This window comes from Suncus etruscus, chromosome 18, assembly GCF_024139225.1.
Source record: "Suncus etruscus isolate mSunEtr1 chromosome 18, mSunEtr1.pri.cur, whole genome shotgun sequence".
In the NCBI taxonomy this organism is placed as follows: domain Eukaryota; kingdom Metazoa; phylum Chordata; class Mammalia; order Eulipotyphla; family Soricidae; genus Suncus; species Suncus etruscus.
Window position 1 is genome coordinate 24,080,191 of NC_064865.1, and position 22,698 is coordinate 24,102,888.

At 35.4% G+C, this 22,698-nt stretch overlaps 1 protein-coding gene across 1 annotated transcript in view; it reads left to right on the forward strand.

Annotated features, from left to right (window-relative positions):
* Window positions 1-22,698, forward strand: part of SYNE1 (spectrin repeat containing nuclear envelope protein 1) — a 578,994-nt gene that overhangs the window by 148,451 nt on the left and 407,845 nt on the right. The window contains exons 15-21 of the mRNA XM_049765309.1: window positions 2,782-2,894; window positions 3,480-3,648; window positions 10,684-10,780; window positions 11,648-11,850; window positions 13,947-14,111; window positions 14,475-14,627; window positions 21,486-21,629. Coding sequence (XP_049621266.1) covers window positions 2,782-2,894; window positions 3,480-3,648; window positions 10,684-10,780; window positions 11,648-11,850; window positions 13,947-14,111; window positions 14,475-14,627; window positions 21,486-21,629 — 1,044 coding nt within the window. The remainder of the gene's footprint in view (window positions 1-2,781; window positions 2,895-3,479; window positions 3,649-10,683; window positions 10,781-11,647; window positions 11,851-13,946; window positions 14,112-14,474; window positions 14,628-21,485; window positions 21,630-22,698) is intronic.

Genomic DNA, 22,698 nt, shown 5'->3' on the forward strand with positions numbered 1-22,698 from the left:
AAAAAAGAATGGTGCTATCTTATATTGTCATAGCCATATTTTAATAGAGAGTCACATACAACAGATAACCATGGGACATGGTGGTAGTGATGAGTTTGATGGACTCTTTCTTGGAAGAATCTTAGTCCAATCAATCATATGCTAAAAAATATGTGCATGGTTCTCTAAAGAAGACATAGAGATAGCCTATGTCTAGCTATTTGGAAAACATAATTCCAAATGATAATGAGGTATCATCCCATACCAGTGAGGATGGTACATATTGGTAAGACTGGAAGAACCCATTGTTTGTGGGATGTGGTGATAAAGGAACCTTCATTTACTGTGAGGAGAATGTCATCTTGTTCAACCTCTATGGCAAACAATATAGAGACTTCCCAAAAGAATAAGAATAGGTGTCAAAGTGGCTGACCTAGATTCAATCCCCAGCATCCCATATGGTCCCCTTGGCCTGCTAAGAGTGATTTCTGAGTGCAGAGCCCTAAGTATCACCAGGTGTGTCCCCCCAAAACAAATAAACAACAAGTAAAAATAGTGCTTTCTTATGATTCAGTGTTCCCACTTCCCCCAACACACAAAAAGGGTTAATTTGCAAAAATATGTGTACTATATTCATTACAATAATAAACATAATACCAGAAATGTAGAAAAACCCAAGTATCTAGTTAAATATTCACATAATAGAATGCCTCTCAGCTGTCAAAAAAAAAATAGATGAAATTGTGGTCAAAGAAATAGTATAAGGTTTAAGGTGGCTACCTGTATTTTTTTCTTTTTTGATTTTTGTTTGTTTGTTTGTTTTGTTCTCTGGCATCACATGATCCTCCCAACATCTTGAGGTCTTAAAGCATATAAATAAGTCAAGAATTCTCAGTCATGAGGTGACCAGACTAGCTAGACACTTTTTGTCCTAGTACTGTCCTTGATTTGGCCTGGAATTGACAATAGAGATGCACAGGCCTCCAGAACACCACTTGAGAGAGTGCCCTCCCCCAAAAGAATCTTTAGTTTGCTGCAACTAGGATGAAGAAAGAGGTTGTGTATTCTACGAAATAAGTCAGAGAAGGGACAAATACCTCATGGCCTTCTTGATCTGTGGTATAAAGATACAAAAGAAGGGCACAGACAGTACAGGATTGTGGCAAAGCCTAGCCCTCTGATTTTCAAGCTGACATTTCTAGAGCAGAGTGAAAGCTTGAAGTGACATGGAGACTGAGGTGGAGCATCTTCTACATGTTGTTGCTGGTGAAATTGCAGTAATTTTGTACATTAAAACCATAAACATGAACACAATCAAAACTATGTTATCTAAGCTATAACAATAATATTTAAATAATAAACATAAATAAATGAATAATAAAGAAAGAAATGTGTTTAAATGTTATAGAAAAGGCAGAGACTAATGCTCAGAAGTAATAACTATTAAGGTAATCTCCTGTCCTTTTGATCAACTTTTAATTGCATAATTGTTTCTTCTGGGCTTTATTGATTTGGGGGATGTCTCTACTGTGACCTACTGTCAAGATGTGTTTATAACTAAATATACAGGGATGAAAACAGTTAAGTCCTAACAGGAGAACTGATCTGCACAATTGATTTGGAGGAAGGAAGGACTGAAAGGGAGGAGCATCATGGTTCTTGGGGAAGGAGGTAGACGATAGGTGTGATGCTGAAATGTTGTGCATGTGAACATGCTAACAACACTGTAAACTCAGAGCCTCAATCAATAAAACAAGATTAAAGAAAAAATAAAAGAAATGGTTTGTTCCTATCATGTAAAAATATCTCAACAACTCGAAATATTCCTCTGAACTTAGAGTGGAGCATTTAATTTTACAATATAGGAAACTTTTTCCCCTTCTCTCTTCTAATACATATTTTTTGGATTAAAAAAATATTTCTCCTTTCTCTGTTTAATTGTGAAGTCCTGCATCACCTCCCTGAGTGTTTTGGTAGCCAAATGGGTCTCTTTTCTGGGCTTCTATTCTCTACTGAGAAACAAACTCAGCTCTGAGCAAAATGACATGAAGTTTCTTTTAGCTCTTTCTTGACTTCTGTGTGCCAAATATTCTTAGCCATTTTGATATTCCAACTCAAGAAACAAGTCAAGGAAGATTCAAATAAATCTACACAAATTGTTCAAATATATGAAATTTTATAAGGTCTATAAAGAATTTTCAACCATCACCTTTTATCTTTCCACCATGAAATACTTGTGATGTTCTTTGTGCTTGTCAGTACTTTTCTAGCCATAGGTGCCTTTTCATATTACAGTGTAATATGATTAACTTACTCTAGAGGGCAAGCATTCATTGCTTTATTGATAGCCACGGTGCCTTTAAAATCAAGCATAATAAGCTAACCTTTTTGGCCACAGTGGGGTTAAATTAGTTGTACTTAGTTTGATGCTTTCTAAAAGCAGCCTATTCAAAATAAAAGAAGGGGTGAAATGCCCACACATAATACCTGATGGCAGTAATTACATTTTTCCTTTGGACCATGTACCTTTAAAATGCCTGAATGCATTACTGAGCCTATGTCATGTGTGTTTAAGAGATGTCGTTATTATTAGATTCAGCTCCAGTACGGGGCCTGAGAGTCAGGTACTCAGACTCCTAGACAAGGCAAAAAACCTATAGCAGGTGACAAAGTGCATAGTGATTTGACAGCGCTATCAAATTGTTGAACACGACTCACCAATGTGAGCTGAAAATGATGCTTCGTAGCTTTCTGTGAACATGTTGCTTCATTTTTAGTTATTTTTTTTAAATTGTATCTTAGGATCTGCTTCAAAACACAGATGCCCACAAAACAGCCTTCCATGAAATCTACAGGACCAGAGCTGTTAATGGGATCCCAGTGCCTCCTGATCAGCTGGAGGACATGGCTGAGAGGTAAGGGAAAGGCTGGTTTTACAGGAAGTAAAGCTTTTGGACAAGCCCCCTTTTGATATTTCCCATTGCTTGTCAGTGACTCATTTTTCTTCACAGAGATGTTGATATTGGGTGCTTAAAAACTGAGTTCCCAGAGTCTGTGCTAAGGGTGCCAACATTTTAATATATTATTAATCGAAAAAAAGAGTCAAAGCTAGATGTAGTCACAGCCTAAAAAAGAAAATAAAATCACAGAATGGTTCCTCCAGAGGCAGTATTTTTATTCAGTACTGTAAGGAACATTATGTAATATTGCAAAAAAAAAAAAAAACCAGCTTACAAAAGAAACAGACGAGAGAGAGCTGTGTTGGCATGGCAGGAAGGGAGAAAAGAACTAAATCAAACAACTTCCATCAATCAATCAGGCTGTGCCTTTCAACCCAGATCTAGAAAGGGATTCAGATAGTGAGTGATTGATCCATCAGCCCAAGTTTAGGGGACTTGGTATGCCTGCTTTGAATTTCCTGCCGAGATGTAACAGGTTAAGTAAGCTCTGTTCTGTTACTATTAGTTACATTCTGTGAATTCTCCGTGTTTTATTTCTAGGTTTCATTTTGTTTCCTCCACATCAGAGCTACACTTAATGAAAATGGAATTTCTAGAATTAAAGTACCGTCTGCTCTCACTGCTGGTTCTTGCAGAGTCAAAGCTGAAGTCCTGGATCATTAAGTATGGGAGGCGAGAGTCAGTGGAGCTGCTACTGCAAAACTACGTTGTAAGTCTTTCCGGAGCTTTTAAAGAAATCAGGGGACCCACAGGTTTAGCTTCTTGTCCCTGCTCGCTGCTTTATGGTGGTTATTGAATTCTTACATTTATGCATGAAGACTCGATGTATTTATTATTCAGTGGTTAATGTCACTTAGTGGAATTTCCTCAACAATCTTAATATCTAAAATATATACCTTGATTCTTTGGAAATGCTGCATGGATGATACTAACTCAAGACCCAGGGTCCGTGACTTAGTTTATAGTTTTAAAAGAGGTTTTTTGTTTTTGTTTTTGTTTTTTGTTTTTTCCTTTTTATGCTCACAACTTGGATTGTGAGCTAATGTTTAAATGGAATTAAAAGACTTTGGATGGGTCCTTATGTCTAGTATAGAAAAATTACCAATTGTCCAATCTAGTTCTTTTAGGTTAGGTTTTAGCATGTACATTCTCTCTTTCTTCTTTCTTTTTTTCTTTTTTCTTTCTTTTTTCTTTCTTTCTTTCTTTCTTTTTTCTATCTTTCTTTCTTTTTTCTTTCTTTCTTCCTTTCTTTTTTCTTCCTTCCTTCCGTCCTTTATTTTTCTTTATTTCATTTTCTTACTTTATTTCTTCTTTCTTTCTTTCTTTCTTTCTTTCTTTCTTTCTTTCTTTCTTTCTTTCTTTCTTTCTTTCTTTCTTTCTTTCTTTCTTGCTTGCTTGCTTGCTTTCTTTCTTTCTTTCTTTCTTTCTTTCTTTCTTTCTTTCTTTCTTTCTTTCTTTCTTTCTTTCTTTCTTTCTTGCTTTCTTGCTTTCTTGCTTTCTTGCTTTCTTCCTTCCTTTATCTTTCTTTTCCGTCCAGTTTTTTGGAGGTTTATTTTTAGTTTACTTTTTTGTTTGAATGTAATTCACTGAATTTCATTACTTCTTGTGTGCACCAGGAAAAGCAAAGTTTTTATTTATAACTTTCTATCAACTTAATTTTTATAATAATCTCATATTTCAAACCATCGGTATATTCTTATATCTACCTATAATAGAAGCAACACATTAATGGAGGTACTGGTTATTTTATAATTAGCAATTTTCATTTACATGTAATTAATGAATCAGAGTTATTATTATGAATAAAGGGGTGCCTTGCCTGTTCGATTCTCCACTTTCAGCCCAGAGTTCTTGTCTAGAGAGATCAGTTCTGACTATCATTGTCTTAATAGACCCTTTACTACTCTAACTACATAGTGCAAATCACAGTGTCAGAAAGAGAGAGAGAGAAAAAAAAAAGAGAAACAAATTTCCTGCCTTAGAGACAAGTGGGGGTGGGGAATGGAGGTGGGAGGGAAACAGGAGACATCAGTGGCAGGAAGAGTGCACTGGTGAAGGATGGTGTACATTGTATGACTGAAACTCAACAATGAACAATTTTGTAACCAGATGCTTGAATAAAGCAATTTAAAAATAAGAAAAGTGTTAAAATAAGATGTGGAGTTGTGGATTTTAAAGTAACTGTTCATAATGTTTATATATAACATGTTATATGCATGTTATGTATATAACATATATATATGTTTGTGAATGTTTCTAATTTAATATTTAGGGAAAAAATCAGAGTCATGAAATGCAGTTTGCATCTCTTGAAAGGTCACTCTGAAAAATTAGCAACACAGAATTGCTTGCAAAATTAATGCTATAGGGAATCTCTGTGCAACAGTGTTCTTTCATCACAAATACTAAATAATAAATTAATAAGAATTGATATAAATGAACAAATTAAAGATATAAGCTTACTTGCATAGTGGCCTTTTCAATGATATGAATGATACTTTTGCCATTTTCTCTTGGTTCCTTATGGAAAAATGTTGAAAGTATATTATTGCTGGAGGTTTCTAGAACCAGAATAATATTTAATTTTATTTTTAGTGATAAATGAGCAATATTCACTTATACACTTTTCTATATATTTAATGAAATTGTATCCAAAGCGTGGGTCCAAAACTGTAGAATCTATGATAATTTTTCTTATTCATTTTTGGGGGATGCCTTCCCAGCAAAAACAGGTGCCTGACTGATATTTTCTCTGATAGAGCTCAGCCTGGCTGTAATTAGATAGTGTCAGATGTTCCTGTGGCTTTAGGGAATCTAATACTGGGCCTCATACATGTTAGGCATGTTTTCTACATTTCCCTGTTCCTTTAATTAATTTTAATTATTATTGAAAACAATACAAAATCTGATTTTTTGAAATTCAAATAAATGCATCAAGACTTTAAATATTAAATACAAATCCCTTTCTATTATTTTCTGGTTTAGTCATGTCCAATGAGACACCAAGCTTAGTAAATGATTGCCCAGGATCTATCTTTTTCTAAACTCTTTAAAGAGAGCCAATCAGACTGACACATCTCATGGAACTTTAGTCAGAGTAATGCTCCAACACAATGATGTTAATAATCCTCTGAACTTCTCAAATCAAGAATATGAAAGCAAAAGGTTGTTATTAGTGATTTAAAATTTCTGCCCACCTAAAGAGGTGTTCCCTTCGCTTCTAATTTTAAACTTCTTTATAACTCACAATTCTTCATGAAATTTCTAATTACTCTACAAAAATAGCAGGCATTAATAAGCTTTTCCTAATCTTCTTAGCCCTAGATGAGTTACATGTGTGCCTTATTTCTAAAAAAAAGCCACTGAGCTATTTTTATTTTTGCTCAATAGCTTGACTAGCTTTAGTAGACTAAATTTGACCATGTCCTACGTCTTTTGCCTGCATCTGGACTCCTCTTTATCATGAAAGAGCATCATACTCATTCACTGAGGGACCAGTCTTTGCCTTTGAGGTTAAGTAGAACCAGACTTTGAATCCGTTTCTTTCTGAATCAGAAGTCCTACTGTTTACATACTTAATAACTTTAATATATAACATCATTAGCTGTGAAAAAGATTTTTGTTTTTGGTTTGGGGGCCACACTCAGTTATGCTCATGAGTTACTCCTGGCTCTGTATTCAGGAATTGCTCTTGTCAGGTTTAGGGAACCATATGAAATGCCAGGGATCCAAGCTTGGCCAGCCCAGACAAATCAAGCATCTTATCTGCTGTGCTGTCTTTCTGGCCCCAGAAAAAATATTAACATGAAAATAAAATCATGGGGCTGGAGAGATAATAAAAGATTTAAGTTATTTGCCTAGCATTTGGCTAACTTTGGTTCAATCCCCAGTACCACAAACTATCTTTGGAGCACTGCCAGGAGGACTCCCTGAGTAAAGAACCAGGAGTAACCTCTGATCACTGCTGGGTATGGCCCCCAAATTATAGCAATAAAATAATAAAATAATATTTGTTACTTAGTAAGAAATGTAGCTAATATAAATAAATGAATGTGCCATTTAATGTTGTTTCATATTTGAAAGTACTTTAATTCACATTTTGTAACCATAAATTTGGGACCAAAGAAGCAAAGAAGAGAAGCATGTAGACTGTGTCATGCAGAAATTGTTGAATTTAATCAGCATGAGGCATTATAATATCTTCATTTCTATAAATATCATTTTTCCATTATTTTAGTAGTAATAACAATACGCATCACAGAGTAATAGGGTTATTTCCAAGGAACATAGAGTGCCATATTGTTTTCCTTTTAATCTCATACCTTCTACCACTGTTCTCATCCTTTTGAAATTTTCACGAGAATTATTTTCTTTAGAATAGAACATTTTAAAGAGCAGGAAGATTTCCAAATAAAATGATGAAATCGTTTCTTAACTGAAGGCTTTTTCCTTGGTTTCTAAATAAATTTATTGTAATGAGCCATATGCCACTCCATAATCTAATTAAAAAAGTAATATTCTTGATATAAAAGTTCCATAATTATCTTTTGCAGAGTCTGAGTTCTCTATTTTATCATATTCAAGTCCAGAATGAGATGCTAATTTTTGAGGCCTAGAGAAGTAAAGGAGGTGTGTCCTATTTCCCTATTTCCCTCTCAAGGGAGATGATTGACTCTGAACTGCTAAGTGCCTACTGAAGAAAGTTATGAAATATTCCTTTCCACATTCTATTAACTGATTAGGCCTCATGTAATTGATGAGACTACCTACTGTCATGAAATTTAGAAGACCATATGTTTGGGTCACTAGGTTAGAATTGTTCTTAACATATCCCTGTTAGTAAACAAACATGCAGTTCCATTTTACTATGAAAGAAGTAAAATAACATCCTATTCGTTTTTATTTAATAGATGAGAAAGATGGTACAGAGGGCAGGGCTCTTGCACACGGTGACCCCAGGCTGAGCTGGGTTTCATCCCTAGCACCACCCTTGGTCCCCCAAAAGCCTTGACAAGACTGTATCCTATGTGCAGAACCAGCAATAAGTACTGATATCTGCTGGGTGTGGCCCCTAAACCAAAAAAAAAAAAAAAAAACTTAAAAAATTAACAAGAGTTCTCTAAAGTAGACAGTGTCAATTCAGTATGAGTACTATGAAAATGTATTTTATGATGTGTAATCATGCTATTAGTTCTATTACGTCTACTAAAACAACTCCTCAAAATTGAATATTTTCAGTCATGGATGGGATGTAGGTAAAGAGCATGCATTAGGTGTATGAGGTTCTGAATATAATTTTGAATACCAATAAAAAGTCAAACAAACAACAAAACCTAAAGCAATCTGATTTGTCTCCCTTTGAATGAAATTAATGTTCTCATTAAGTATATCTATAGTTCTTTTTTAATCATAGAAATTTTATCTCTTCCACTAATAATTTAGGTTCACAGCGTAAAGGAGGCATTTTATTTTTCTTGAAATGCCACCAGCTTTGGTAATCCCAGACATCTTGACTTATTTCTTAAACTTCATAGTTAAATGTAAGCTTTTTTTTGAGTAAAATACACCAATTCTGTCCTTTCTCTGGTAAATATTTACTTGTGTTGGTATTTGCATATTTATGAGACTGGGTAAGCAGTACAAAGTAAAGTGGAATATAGAAGTTTTCCTGTAAAAGTTATTGAAACAAGCAAAGTAATTTGTGTTTCTGAATGAAGTTACTCAATACTTAAAATAAACAGACAACATAGACAGTTAAATATTTTCGTAAAATAAGATATTTTTCTTCAAAGATATGTAGTTTAGTTTTCATCCCAGGAAATATTAAAATATGTTAATGAAAGCTTGCATTGATAATATATCAAAATTATAATGTAAATAAACAGTCATTATTGTGTTTAACTTCGTTATTAAAATTGATTTTTGGTTTGTATTTGGGCCACACCTGGTGATGCTCAGGGGTTACTCCTGGCTATGCACTCAGAAATTGCTCCTGGCTCAGGGGACCATATGGGACTCCCGGGGATTGAACTGTGATACAGCCACATGCAAGGCAAATACCTACCACTGCACCATCGCTTCATCCCCTAAAATTGATTATTTTAAATTAGGACTGGAGAGATAGTATAGAAGATCATGCACTTCCATTGCATCCTGTTGACCTAAGTTCAAACTCTGGCACCGTCTATGGTGACCCTATCCCTGTTAGTAGTGATCCCTGAGCACAGAGGCAAGAGTAAGACCCAGTGTCCCAAAACCCCCGAAAAATTTTCATCTCTAGACACAGCATATGTTCCCCTTCTGATTAGTATAATCACTATAACTCATGTCTTTGACATTTACAACAATTGTTTTTCTCTCATTATTTTCTTGAGCTTTGTGCCAAAACTAACAAGATTTTTTCAAACTTTATAGAGTAGATGTAATATGAGCTATAATTTTCTTTTTCACCAAATCCTATTATGGTTACTTGATTAAATTAGCCAAAGGTTAGATTACTATAGATGGTTTTTCCCTAGTGGGTGGAACAAGGAGAGATTAAAAGTGTAGAATATGTCTAAATAATAAAATTAACTAGGCTTCCATATTCTTACTTTAGTCTCAAACAAAAATAATATAGTCTATTAATGTGCTGAATAACATATTGATCAGGAAACTCTCACCCCAGCTCACTCACAACTTTGTCTTATTATATCTTGGAAAAATAATTATTATAAAAATACAAACATCTTATAAACCAAAAACTATATAAAATCTGCATATTTATAACTTTAATGTAATACATAAATATGATAAACATTTATGAATGCAGTTTTATATCAATAAAATTCTTGTAGGAAGTTTTATGCCTGCGCACAAGATTTTGTAACTTTATATTAAATATTCAGCAATCTAGTCAGTATTTCACCTGGGTTGTGAAGACTAATTTAACCTTTGATAATATGACACATCAAGTCTTTTTAGTGGGCTGAAATAACAGGAACTAATTATGCTATTAACAAAAATGAAAGAGTCATTGCTGATATGTTGTTAATTATAGTCATGTTCATTTTTTACTTTAAAGGAGAAGGAATCATTTTTGAAATAGGAGCTGTTTTATATACCTGAGAAGCAATATTAACAGTTACCAAAGATATATTTTGTGTTTCCAGTTTTATATACTCTATTGGCTGCTTTTGATGATTATATATAAGAATTATGTAAATATGTATATAAATGTGTTTTTCTTTCATTTTTCTAGGTAATAGAAATATGAAATCATGAATAGCATGGATGGAATATGTGATTATTTAAAAATTTTCTACTTAGAAACATTTTGTGCTTACTTTCTATTTTAAGGACAGGATTTGTGCCTTGTGCCATTTATTTATAACCTGCAGTTCCATTTGAACATCAATCATATGAATCAGTCCTCAAAGAACAACAGAGCTGCATAGCTCAGACACAGCAGGACACATTAAAATGTTCTTCCAAATTGAGTGTTTTCTAAATGGGAATCCCCAGTTCTCTCTTCTAAAAACACAGCCTTGAGTTGAGAAGAAACAAGATATTTTCTCAATCTAATGCTGAATTAGAATTAAATTTATATGCTTTTAACATGCTTAGGTTATTAACTGCAGTGCAATGAATTTGATATTTTTAATGAGGCAGCTGTTGCCACAAATCTTTTCATTCTGAAGAAAATCGACTTTGGCATTCTTCCTTAGCTGCATGGTTGCCATCTCTAATCATTTCCTGTTTGCAGTCTTTTATAGAGAATAGCAAGTTCTTTGAACAATATGAAGTGACATACCAGATCTTGAAACAGACAGCTGAGATGTACATCAGAGCTGATGGCTCAGGTAAAAATTAGTGCATTTGTTACTATTATCATACAGCATAATCTTGAAGTGACATATTTTTTATGATCAGATCCCTTTTTTGCCTTTGCTCCCTATTTGTGTGGCCATGATGAGAGAACAGAGTGGAGTCGGCCCCCTTGACTTTGTGCAATGACTAACCCACATCATCATACTTCCATATGTCTGCACAAACTTCCGTGGGTGAATTTCTTAGAGAAAAACATTCATTTTCTAACCTACTTTCTGTTCTGAGGATTAATATCCAAAAGAGACTCACCAGAATAGTATAATCAAATAAGTGAAAATTGAGGTTAGTGTGAACATGTGAGTTTATCTTGCACATTTGTTTAAAATAACGTTTATCATTTGTGATTGATAACTATATGTATCTATCAAGTTGAATGCATATAAAATATGAGCAGATACACCTAGCATTTATTGTACTCCATTGGCCAACAATGTAAAACATATGCTTTTCTTCGATTTTGTAGATGAAAAATATTACTATTGATAAATTGTTACTTATGTGAACATAAACTAAAATTCTAATATCATGTCTACTGAGTTTAAAATCTCCAGGATTGTGAAGGTACACTCGTGTACAGACCATAGAAATACGGTATTGTAGAGTTAAAAATGCAAGATAAGGAGGCTGTAGCTATAGCACAGCGGGTAAAGTACTTGCCATGCATGCTACCAATCTGGATTTGATTCCCAGCATCTTAAATGGTCCACCAAGCACTGCCAGTAGTGATCCCTGAGTGCAGAGACAGGAGAAGGCCCTGAGCACATTGGGTGTGACCCCAAAACAAAAACAAAACAAAACTAAAGGCAAGATAAGGCTAATATTGATAGTATCTGTTTCAGTGGAAGAGGCCGAGAATGTGATGAAATTCATGAATGATACCACTGTTCAATGGAAGAATCTCTCCGTGGAAGTTAGGAGTGTCCGGAGCATGCTGGAAGAAGTAATCGCCAACTGGGATCGATATGGTGACACAGTGGATAGTCTTCAAGCCTGGCTAGAGGATGCTGAAAAAATGCTGAACGAATCAGAACTTGCCAAAAAGGTAAGACGGCTTCATACAGAAAGAAGAGAAGACAATTGAATTTAGAAATGACACTTTCAGGGCAAAGTTTTTTTAAAATATATACTTATATATTTGCAAATGTGACATATAAAGAACCCTGAGTTTTCCTAAAAAGCTATCCCTTTAGATTAATAAAGTTACTATGGAATAATAAATGCAAAACTCAAGAAAACGTCTTATTAGCTGGATGAATTCCTTATCTGATGTAACAGTTGGTCTTTGCATTAGAAAAGCAATGTCCAATAGTGGGAGTGGGGTGGGGTTGAGGGGACACAATGCTAAGCAATAAGTAGTGGAGGGCGCTCTAGTCACAATCTGTGTTTGTATAGCCAAGGACCCCAGGCACCAGGAATTTCCTAATTTAAGAGATTGTTAAAGGGGGTTACTGGAGTTACTGAATCTCTGATGGCAGTTGAACAGATGGGTTCCCATTTTGTCTTTTTGAATATTCTTTTTGGGATATTGTCAGCCTTCAGTCAATAGTGTTATTCTTAGTAGGAGTGATTTTTTTTTGCCTCTTCATTACAGGATATATATATGTGTGTGTGTGTGTGTGTGTGTGTGTGTGTGTGTGTGTGTGTGTGTGTGTGTGTGTGTACAAAAATTAGTGTTACCTTAATGTCAGTTACATTAAAATAGCACATGAAATGGGCTGATTTTTTAAATTTATTTCTTAATGGGAGCCTGACATTTTCCTGTGGAAAATCAATTCATATGTAAAAGGCATTAAAATACCAAATTCCCATAAAAGAAGCAGAGCATAAACCTTAGAATTACTGTTTGCCATTCCAGATTTATTTATCTGTTTTTGTCTTGTACCAGTAAGTGTATTATTCTGAATGTCTTACAATTCTCTATTTCCTATAGATTAAATTTTCTGGTGTAACTAAGAATCCCAAAATTATAAAACCACATAGATTTGGCCTTTTTGGTTAAATCACTAGTACCCTAGAAGATGCCACTCCATAAAAATATAACCACCAGGAACAGAAATGTTCTATTTATGTAGAGTGTCATCCCACACAAGGGCTTATGAAATGGCTTTTTAATTATCTTTAATGACCTTGGCTTTTACTGTGATATCTGTGTGTGCGTATGCATACATGCACTTAACTTGATATCAGGTGAAAAACTTTTCATTGGAAAGTATGAAACCCTAAATACAGAAAAGAGAGATTATGTATTAAGTATTTTGTACTAAATATTTAATTTTTAAAAGTTTTATTTATTCACATCAATGCTAAACTTTTGGATGATTAAGACATTAATTTTTTTTACTTTTGTTTTTTTTGGGGGGCCACACCTGTTGAGCTGCAAGGGTTACTCCTGGCTATGCACTCAGAAATCACACATGGCTCAGGGGAGCATATGGGACACCGGGGGATCGAACTGTGGTCATTCCTGGGTCAGTGCCATGCAAGGCAAACACCCTTCTGCTGTCCCACCACTCCGGCCCCAGGACACTAATATTTTTTTAAAATGACAGATCAAATACATTTCCTATAAAATTTGTATCTCTAAAAATAATATATACTCTTTTTTAATTTTATTTATTTAAAACAACTGTGATCTACAGTATAAATAATATATATTTTACTTGGTTTTTGGCACTAGCCTAAAGACTGTAAACAAAAAATTTTCATATGCATAGAAATTCATAATTTTTTATCTGTAAAACAAGAGTAATAGAAAATATCATATTTTGTCATTATCAAAAGATAAAGCATAGAGATTATAAAGGCATAACCTTTTGTGACACTCAGGGGTTACTCCTGGCTATGCGCTCAGAAATCGCTCCTGGCATGGGGGACCATATGGGATGCTGAGGGCTCTGTCCGTCCTAGGTTAGCACATGCAAGGCAAACACCCTACCAGTTGTGCCACCACTACAGCCCCTCTATTTCATTTTTAATACATTTAAAACTTGTATTTGGAAAGATGTTGAAGTTTGTTTTTCGGTGCTGCACAATATTACAACTCATTTAGTGATTTCAGTTTTCTCCTACTCCTACATTTCTTACCTATGTGAACCTTTGGTTTATGATTTACCATAAAATACATTGTTTATTGTTCAGGATTTTTTTCGAAATTTGCCTCATTGGATTCAGCAACACACAGCTATGAATGATGCTGGTAACTTTCTCATTGAAACATGTGATGAGATTGTGTCCCGAGATCTAAAACAGCAATTACTCCTGCTTAATGGACGATGGAGGGACTTGTTTATGGAAGTCAAACAAGTAAGTCCTTTCTATCTATAATATACCAATGTTAGGTATGTATTATGAGCATTGTGTTAAAGAGGTTATCTAGGGACTACTGTTGTAGCACAGGCAAATTAAGGCAGGGTCAAATGTATTTAAATTGTTATATTTGCAATAGAGTAATACTAGAGAAGTCTATAATCTGACAATTTATACAGAATGATACAAATTTTGAAACAAGATTCTTAGCCCCTAAGCTTTTTATTTTGTCATTTTATAAGAATTAGATTTTCTGCAAATACATCTGAAATAAAAATGAAAAATGCATTTCTTGCCTCCAATTCCCAGGTTTGTATGTGCAGTGATTTTCAGTGTCTTTATTTCTGATTTATTGTTCAGTATGCTCGTGCTGATGAAATGGACAGAATGAAGAAAGAATATACTGATTGTATCATGACTCTCACTAATTTTGCAACTGAAGCCCAGAGGAAAATTTCAGAACCCTTCGATGTCTCTTTTATGAATGTCAAGTTGTTTACTCAAGACTTGGAGGTAAGAGAAGATTCTGATGTTAGGTTAAAAAAACAAAATGACAATCTGTTCTAATGTGAAAATAAAGATGGGTAAATTTACTCAGGCCTTTGCCAAAGCTCTTTGCATAAATTTCTACCATGATTTTCACGCGAATGCCCGTTCTGGTTTCTACATCTCATAAAATAAAAAATTCTAACTTCTTTCATGTTAGCTTTTGAATTTAGAGACAAATTTTTGTAACCAAATTGTAAAACATTAGAAGATGGGGCCTATCTCTAGGTAATAATGCTGCATGAATCGTGTCAGTAATAAATGTTGGGTAAATGAATTATATTACCTACATTTTTTGACATATATTCTGTAGGTCTCAAGCATAAAACTGAAGCATGATCAATTACATATAAAACTATTGCAATATGCTATTAAAGAAAAGAAGCAAAACACCTTACAATCTTAGACTATTAATTTTTATTCAAAACATGAAAAAGTTATATATTTAAAATGCAAATATTTTAAATATCAACATAAAAATAGGCAAATATTTAAAATATACATATAGAAGAAATCAAATTGAAAGTAATATAAATAATTTAAATTTTATTTATCCTGTTATCTCTAGTTTGTATAATTTTACAATGACAATTTATTATTTTCAATAGAAAAATATTTTGTATACTTTGTTTTGGGGCCACACTGGGCTGTGCTCAGGGATTATTCCTGGGTCTGTGCCCAGAAATCGCTCCTGGCAGGCTGTGGGGACCATATGGGATGCCAGGGATCAAACCCAGGTCCGTCCTGGGTCAGCAGCATGCAACGCAAACACGCTACCACTGTGTTATGAATTGGGTCCATGTTGTGTTATTTTTAAGTTAGGGATATTGCCCCCAGTTTTATTTTTATTTTATTTTGTATTAATATCTTTATTTAAACACATTGATTTCAAACATGATTGTGGTTGGGATTTAGTCATATAAAGAACACCCACCTTCAGCAGTGCAATATTCCCATCACCAATGTCCCAAATCTCTCTCCTCCCCACCACACCCCTGCCTGTACTCTAGACAGGCTTTCTACTTCTCTTATTCATTCACATTTTTATGATAATTCTCAATGTAGTTATTTCTCTAATTGTACTCATCACTCTTTGTGGTGAGCTTCATGTAGTGAGCTGGAACTTCCAGCCCTCATCTCTTTTGACTCTGAAAATTGTTGCAATAATGTTTTTTATTTTTCTTAAAACTCATAGATAAATGAGACTATTCTGCCTCTATCTCTCTCCCTCTGACTTATTTCAATCAGCATAATAGATTCCATGTACATCCATGTATAGGAAAATTTCATGACTTCATCTCTCCTGACAGCTGCATAATATTCCCTTGTGTATATGTACCACAGTTTCTTTAGCATATATCTGTTGAAGGGCATCTTGGTTGTTTCCAGAGTCTGGCTATTGTAAAAAGTGCTGCAATATATATAGGTGTGAGGAAGGGATTTTTTGTATTGTATTTTTGTGTTCCTAGGGTTTATTCCTAGGAGTGGTATAGCTAAATCGTATCTGAGTTCAATTTCCAGTTTTTGGAGGAACGTCCATATCGCTTTCCATAAAGATTGGACTAGACAGTATTCTCACCAGCAGTGGATAAGAGTTTCTTTTTCTCCACATCCCCGCCAGCGTTGCCTGTTCTCATTCTTTGTGATGTGTGCCAATCTCTGTGGTGTGAGATGGTATCTCAGAGTTGCTTTGATTTGCATCTCCCTGATGATGAAAAATGTGGAGCATTTTTTCATGTGCCTTTTGGCCATTTGTATTTCTTTTTTGTCAAATTGTCTGTCCATTTCTTCTCCCCATTTCCCATTTTTTGATGGGATTAGATGTTTTCTCCTTGTAAAGTTCTGTCAGTGCCTTGTATATTTTGCATATTAGCCCCTTATCTGATGGGTATTGGGTGAATAGTTTCTCCCATTCAGTGGGTGACTCTTGTATCCATGTGCCCAGATTTGAAATGCATTTACCTAAAATAAAATGCACATACTATGGTAATATTTATTTTATTAAAATGTAAAGATTTCATCAGTTTATTTTATGACCATTTAAAAGTTTTAAAGAGCTTTTATTTATGCATTGATAGTATCAGAATATAATATAAATGTTTCCCCATTATTTAAATTAGAGTTAGTCTATGAAGCTATTTGTAAGTCAAAATGATATAAAACAATAAACAGTTCCCATTAAATCATATGGAAAAATTTTTGAGCATTCTCAGGCTGCAAAAATAGCATTCCACATAATGCCATACCAAACAGTGCACAGAAACAAAAATATGACAAGCACATTGTAAAACGAGGATGGAAGGAAATCGTTACAGTCCAAGAACTCTTAGGGAACATGCTGGATGGAGGCCTTCATTTCTATTGGTCAGTGAAAACAAAGAGTTACAGGTAATTTATTTTAGTTCATTTTATGTGCTGGGGGTCAGATCATACCTGGTCGTTGGGTAATTCCTGGTTTTGTGCTTATGGGTCACTCCCTGTGTGACTGGGTGCAGAGGAACTATGCAATACATGGATTTGAACAAGAGATAACTGCATGTAAGGACATTTGTTAATCCTTTTGTCTTGGATAAGATTCAAATGGGTTATAATCCAAATTTGCATAAAGCAGGGGACCCTGAACCTTCAAAATTTTATCAGAAATATTGATTTATAGGAAACTGCGCCTGTCCAGTGGGGCCCGACCGTGAGAAATTATGAGTGCTGCCTGTGTGTGTCTGTCTCCTGTCCTGTCGCTTGAACCTCTTGGGAGTGGGCCGAAAAGAGGCTCCAGAAAACTCGCTCTCCCAGAGGCTCATTCAAGGGCGGGCACACCAAAGAACTGCTTCACAATGTGAAAACCGGCTATAAGCAGTACTTTGCAGAAGTCAGGTCCCGTTTGTGACGTCAGGCTGAGAAAATCTACGAAATTATCCCTGCCCAGTGGGGCCCGACCATGATAAATTGTGAGTGCTGCCTGTGTGTGTCTGTCTCCTGTCCTGTTGCTTGAACCTCTTGGGAGTGGGCCGAAAAGAGGCACCAGCAGAGCACGACCATTCCACCTCGCTACGAGGCCCTCTTTCTAACGAAAGAACACCATTGAAATAAGAAGAAAAAAATCACACTAAGAACTGTGCTGGAGGCTGAACTCTGCTGAAACTCAGATGCCAGCACCCCATTTGCCTGTCTTCTGTGCTGTGCTTCATTTTCAGCCTGATTTCATCCTGTGTGAGGCTCATCTGCAGAAGGCTCACCTTTAATACCTGGAAGTTAAACAGCCTAATATTGAATAACCAGTGGGTCCGAGATGAAAAAAGAAAAACTTTAATACCTGGAAGTTAAACAGCCTAATATTGAATAACCAGTGGGTCCGAGATGCAATCAAAGAGGAAATCAAAACCTTCCTAGAAACAAAAGACAATGGAGACACAAACTATCAGAACCTATGGGACACAGCAAAGGTGGTACTGAGAGGAAAATTTATAGCTTTGCAAGCACACATCAGGAAACAAGGAGCATACCTGAATAGCTTATATAACACAGCTCATAGAATTAGAAAGTACTCAACAAAAGGACCCAAAATAGGGAGACAGAAGGAAATAACAAAGCTGAGAGCAGAAATCAATGAAGTGGAAACTTGAAAAACAATCCAAAAGATCAACGAAAGCAGAAGTTGGTTCTTTGAAAAAATAAACAAGATTGATAGACCACTGGCAAAACTAACAAAGAGAGAGAGAGAAACTTGATAACTCGTATTAGCAATGAAAGAGGAGAGATTACTACTGATATGGTAGAGATCCAAAGGGTAATCAGAAACTACTTTGAGAAACTCTATGCCACTAAAAATGAAAACCTGGAAGAAATGGATAAATTTTTGGACTCTTATAATCTTCCACGGTTGAATGAAGAGGATATCTAAACATAGCATATCTAAACACAGCCATCACTATTGAGAAAATTAAGACAGTAATCAAAAGTCTGCCCAAAAACAAAAGTCCAGACCCAGATGGATTCACAAATGAATTCATTCAAACTTTCCAAGAGGAACTACTATCAATCCTGGAAAGACTCTTTCATGAAATTGAACAAATGGAAACACTTCCAAATAGCTTTTATGAAGCCAACATCACCTTGATACCTAAACAGGACAGAGATGCTACCAAAAAAAAAGAGAAAATTATAGACCAATATCGCTGATGAATACAGATGCAAAGATCCTCAACAGAATCCTGGCAAATAGGTTTCAATGCCTCATTAAGAAGATCATGCACTACGATCAAGTAGGTTTCATCCCAAAAATGCAAGGATGGTTTAACATCCGTAAATCTATCAACATAATACACAACATCAATAACAAGAAAAATAAAAACCACATGATCATATCAATAGATGCAGAGAAAGCATTTGATGAGGTCCAACACCCATTCTTGATCAAAACTCTCAGCAAGATGGGAATGGAAGGAACCTTTCTCAATATAGTTAAGGCCATCTACCACAAGCCAGTGGCAAATATTATCCTCAATGGAGAAAAACTAAAAGCCTTCCCTCTAAATTCTGGCACAAGACAAGGCTGTCCTCTCTCACCACTCCTATTCAACATAGCACTGGAAGTACTTGCTATAGCGATTAGGCAAGAAAAAGATATCAAGGAAATCCAGATAGGAAAGGGAGAAGTCAAACTCTCACTGTTTGCAGATGACATGATACTCTACTTAGAAAACCCTAAAGACTCTATCAAAAAGCTTCTAGAAACAATAGACTCATATAGCAAGGTGGCAGGCTACAAAATTAACACACAAAAATCAATGGCCTTTCTATACACCAATAGTAATAAGGAAGAGATGGACATTAAGAAAACAACCCCATTCACAATAGTGCCACACAAACTTAAATATCTTGGAATCAACTTGACTAAAAATGTGAAGGACCTATACAAAGAAAACTATAAAACTCTGCACAAGAAATAAGAGAGGACACACGGAAATGGAAACGCATACCCTGCTCATGGATTGGCAGGATTAACATCATCAAAATGGCAATACTCCCCAAGGCATTTTACATATTTAATGCGATCCCTCTAAATATACCCATGACATTCTTTAAAGAAGTGGATCAGGCACTTTTGAAATTCATTTGGAACAATAAACACCCTAGAATAGCTAAAGCAATCATTGGGAAAAAGAATATGGGAGGAATTACTTTCCCCAAGTTTAAACTGTACTACAAAGCAATAATTATCAAAACAGCATGGTATTGAAATAAGGACAGGCCCTCAGATCAGTGGAATAGGCTTGAATTCTCAGAAAATGTTCCCCAGACATACAATCACCTAATTTTTGATAAAGGAGCAGGAAATTCTAAATGGAGCAGGGAAAGCCTCTTCAACAAGTGGTGTTGGCACAACTGGATAGCCACTTGCAAAAAATTGAACTTAGACCTTCAGCTAACATCATGTACGAAGGTAAAATCCAAATGGATTAAAGACCTCGATATCAGACCCCAAACCATAAGATATATAGAACAACACATAGGCAAAACTCTCCAGGACATTGAGACTACAGGCATCTTCAAGGAGGAAACTGCACTCTCCAAGCAAGTGAAAGCAGAGATTAACAGATGGGAATATATTAAGCTGAGAAGCTTCTGCACCTCAAAGGAAATAGCACCCAGGATCCAAGAGCCACCCACTGAGTGGGAGAAACTATTCACCCAATACCCATCAGATAAGGGGCTAATCTCCAAAATATACAAGGCACTGACAGAACTTTACAAGAGAAAAACATCTAATCCCATCAAAAAATGGGGAGAAGAAATGAATAAACACTTTGACAAAGAAGAAATACAAATGGCCAAAAGACACATGAAAATATGCTCCACATCACTAATCATCAGGGAGATGCAAATCAAAACAATGATGAGATACCACCTCACACCACAGAGAATGGCACACATCACAAAGAATGAGAGCAAACAGTGTTGGTGGGGATGTGGAGAGTAAGGAACTCTTATCCACTGCTGGTGGGATTGCCGTCTAGTTCAACCTTTATGGTAAGTGATATGGAGATTCCTCCAAAAACTGGAAATCAAGCTCCCATACGATCCAGCTATACCACTCCTAGGAATATATCCTAGGAACACAAAAATACAATACAAAAACCCCTTCCTTACACCTATTGCAGCACTATTTACCATAGCAAGACTCTTGAAACAGCCAAGATACCCTTCAACAGATGAATGGATAAAGAAACTGTGGTACATATACACAATGGAATATTATGCAGCTGTCAGGAAGGATGAAGGCAGGAAATTTTCCTATGCATGGATATACATGGAATCTATTATGCTGAGTGAAATAAGTCAGAGAGAGAGAGAGAAAGACGCAGAATGGTCTCACTCATCTATTAAGTAAAATGAAAGACATTCTCGCAATAACAACTTTGAGACATGAAAGGAAAAGAGCTGGAAGTAACAGCTCACCTCATGAAGCTCACCACAAACAAGGATGACTTTAGTTAGAGAAATAACTACGTTTTGAACTATCCTAATAATGAGAATGTACGAGGAAAATAGAAAGCCTGTCTAGAGTACAGGCGGGGGTTGGATTGAGAGGAGGGAGATTTGAGACATTGGTGATGGGAATGTTGCACTGGTGATGGGTGGTGTTTTTTACATGACTGAAACCCAAACACAATCATGTATGTATTAAAGTTGTTTAAATAAAAAAAGTGAAAAAAAGAAATATTGAATTTTAAACAGCATTTACTTTCTTTCTAGCCTTCTGTGCAAACTTAGCTGAGATATGAAGTGTCATGTGTATTCATGAAGCTGTTTTGATGATTTATGCAGGATATTGAGCAGAGGGTGCCTGTGATGGATGCTCAGTACAAGATGCTCACAAAGACAGCACACCTCATTACCAGAGAGAGCTCTCAAGAGGAGGCCAAGGAAATGTTGACAACCATGACAGGACTCAAAGAGCAGCTCTCCAAGGTGATAGAGCATTTACTGCACTACTAGAGCCTTGCACCCACCTCTTGCCTCACCTCAGCAGTGAAGTACTCAATGCTCAAGAAAAGCATTTTTTTGTTTGTGTGTGAACAGGCTGACATTTTCTTTCCCATTGAGGTTCTAGATGAATTCTATCGCTTAGAGACTGTCATGGCTTAAATAAAAAACAGGGAAATGATATTATCTAATACCTCTGTTAGTGTAGAGAGACTCATAACTATATTTGAATAGAAAGATGGTCTTCAGTGGGTGCAGGAGATGGGAAAGTGAAGGGTTAAGTTAAGTGTCATTAAACAAATATCAGGGGACAAGTGGAATGGCAAGAAGAAGGAGGTTATAAATTTAAAGAAGCTAGGATTTCTAAATGCACTTTACTGAGATTTCTGTGAGAAATTAATATGTTAAGAGTATCATGCTATTCTTCTTATGGAGCCACAAAGCTGCAAAACTTCTGCCTTCTTCATCTTGAAGAGCTCATGTGTGGTTTACAGCACAGGCATCAAAGCCACTTGAAAGCAGGAAACTCAATGAATATCAAGTAATGTACACAACCTGTCTGTTCTATTGGAGATTATTTTTTCTTGAGTGTTTTAGCACTTCCATTGGGATGAATTTGTTGTTGGTTTGTTTGCTTTTTATCTATCTAAAGTTAAATTTTGTGAAGTAGGCTTACAATGTTCATTTAGATGTGTTCTTAATTAATTTCTAGTGGAAGAAAAGAATAAAAGTAAAAGAAAGGGTTTGAAAAGAAAGGAAAATGAGGCAGGAAAACTTTATTAGAGGGAGTATGCATAAAGCATAGGCTGTATAAATGCAACAAAGAAAATGAAAGACAAGGATGAAGTAAAAGAGATAAACAGTGGAAGAATCCAGCCTTGAAGAGCAGAAGTTACTTCCATTGGCAAACCGGTATATATATTAAAATGTTGATTTATTTGATCATTTTTATTTTTAACGTTCAAGTTAAATATTGTCTAAAGATTGACTCAACACTATCAATTAGGTAAACTTCAAGTCTTGATCATCTTCAGGACCAAACTGAATCTGCCTA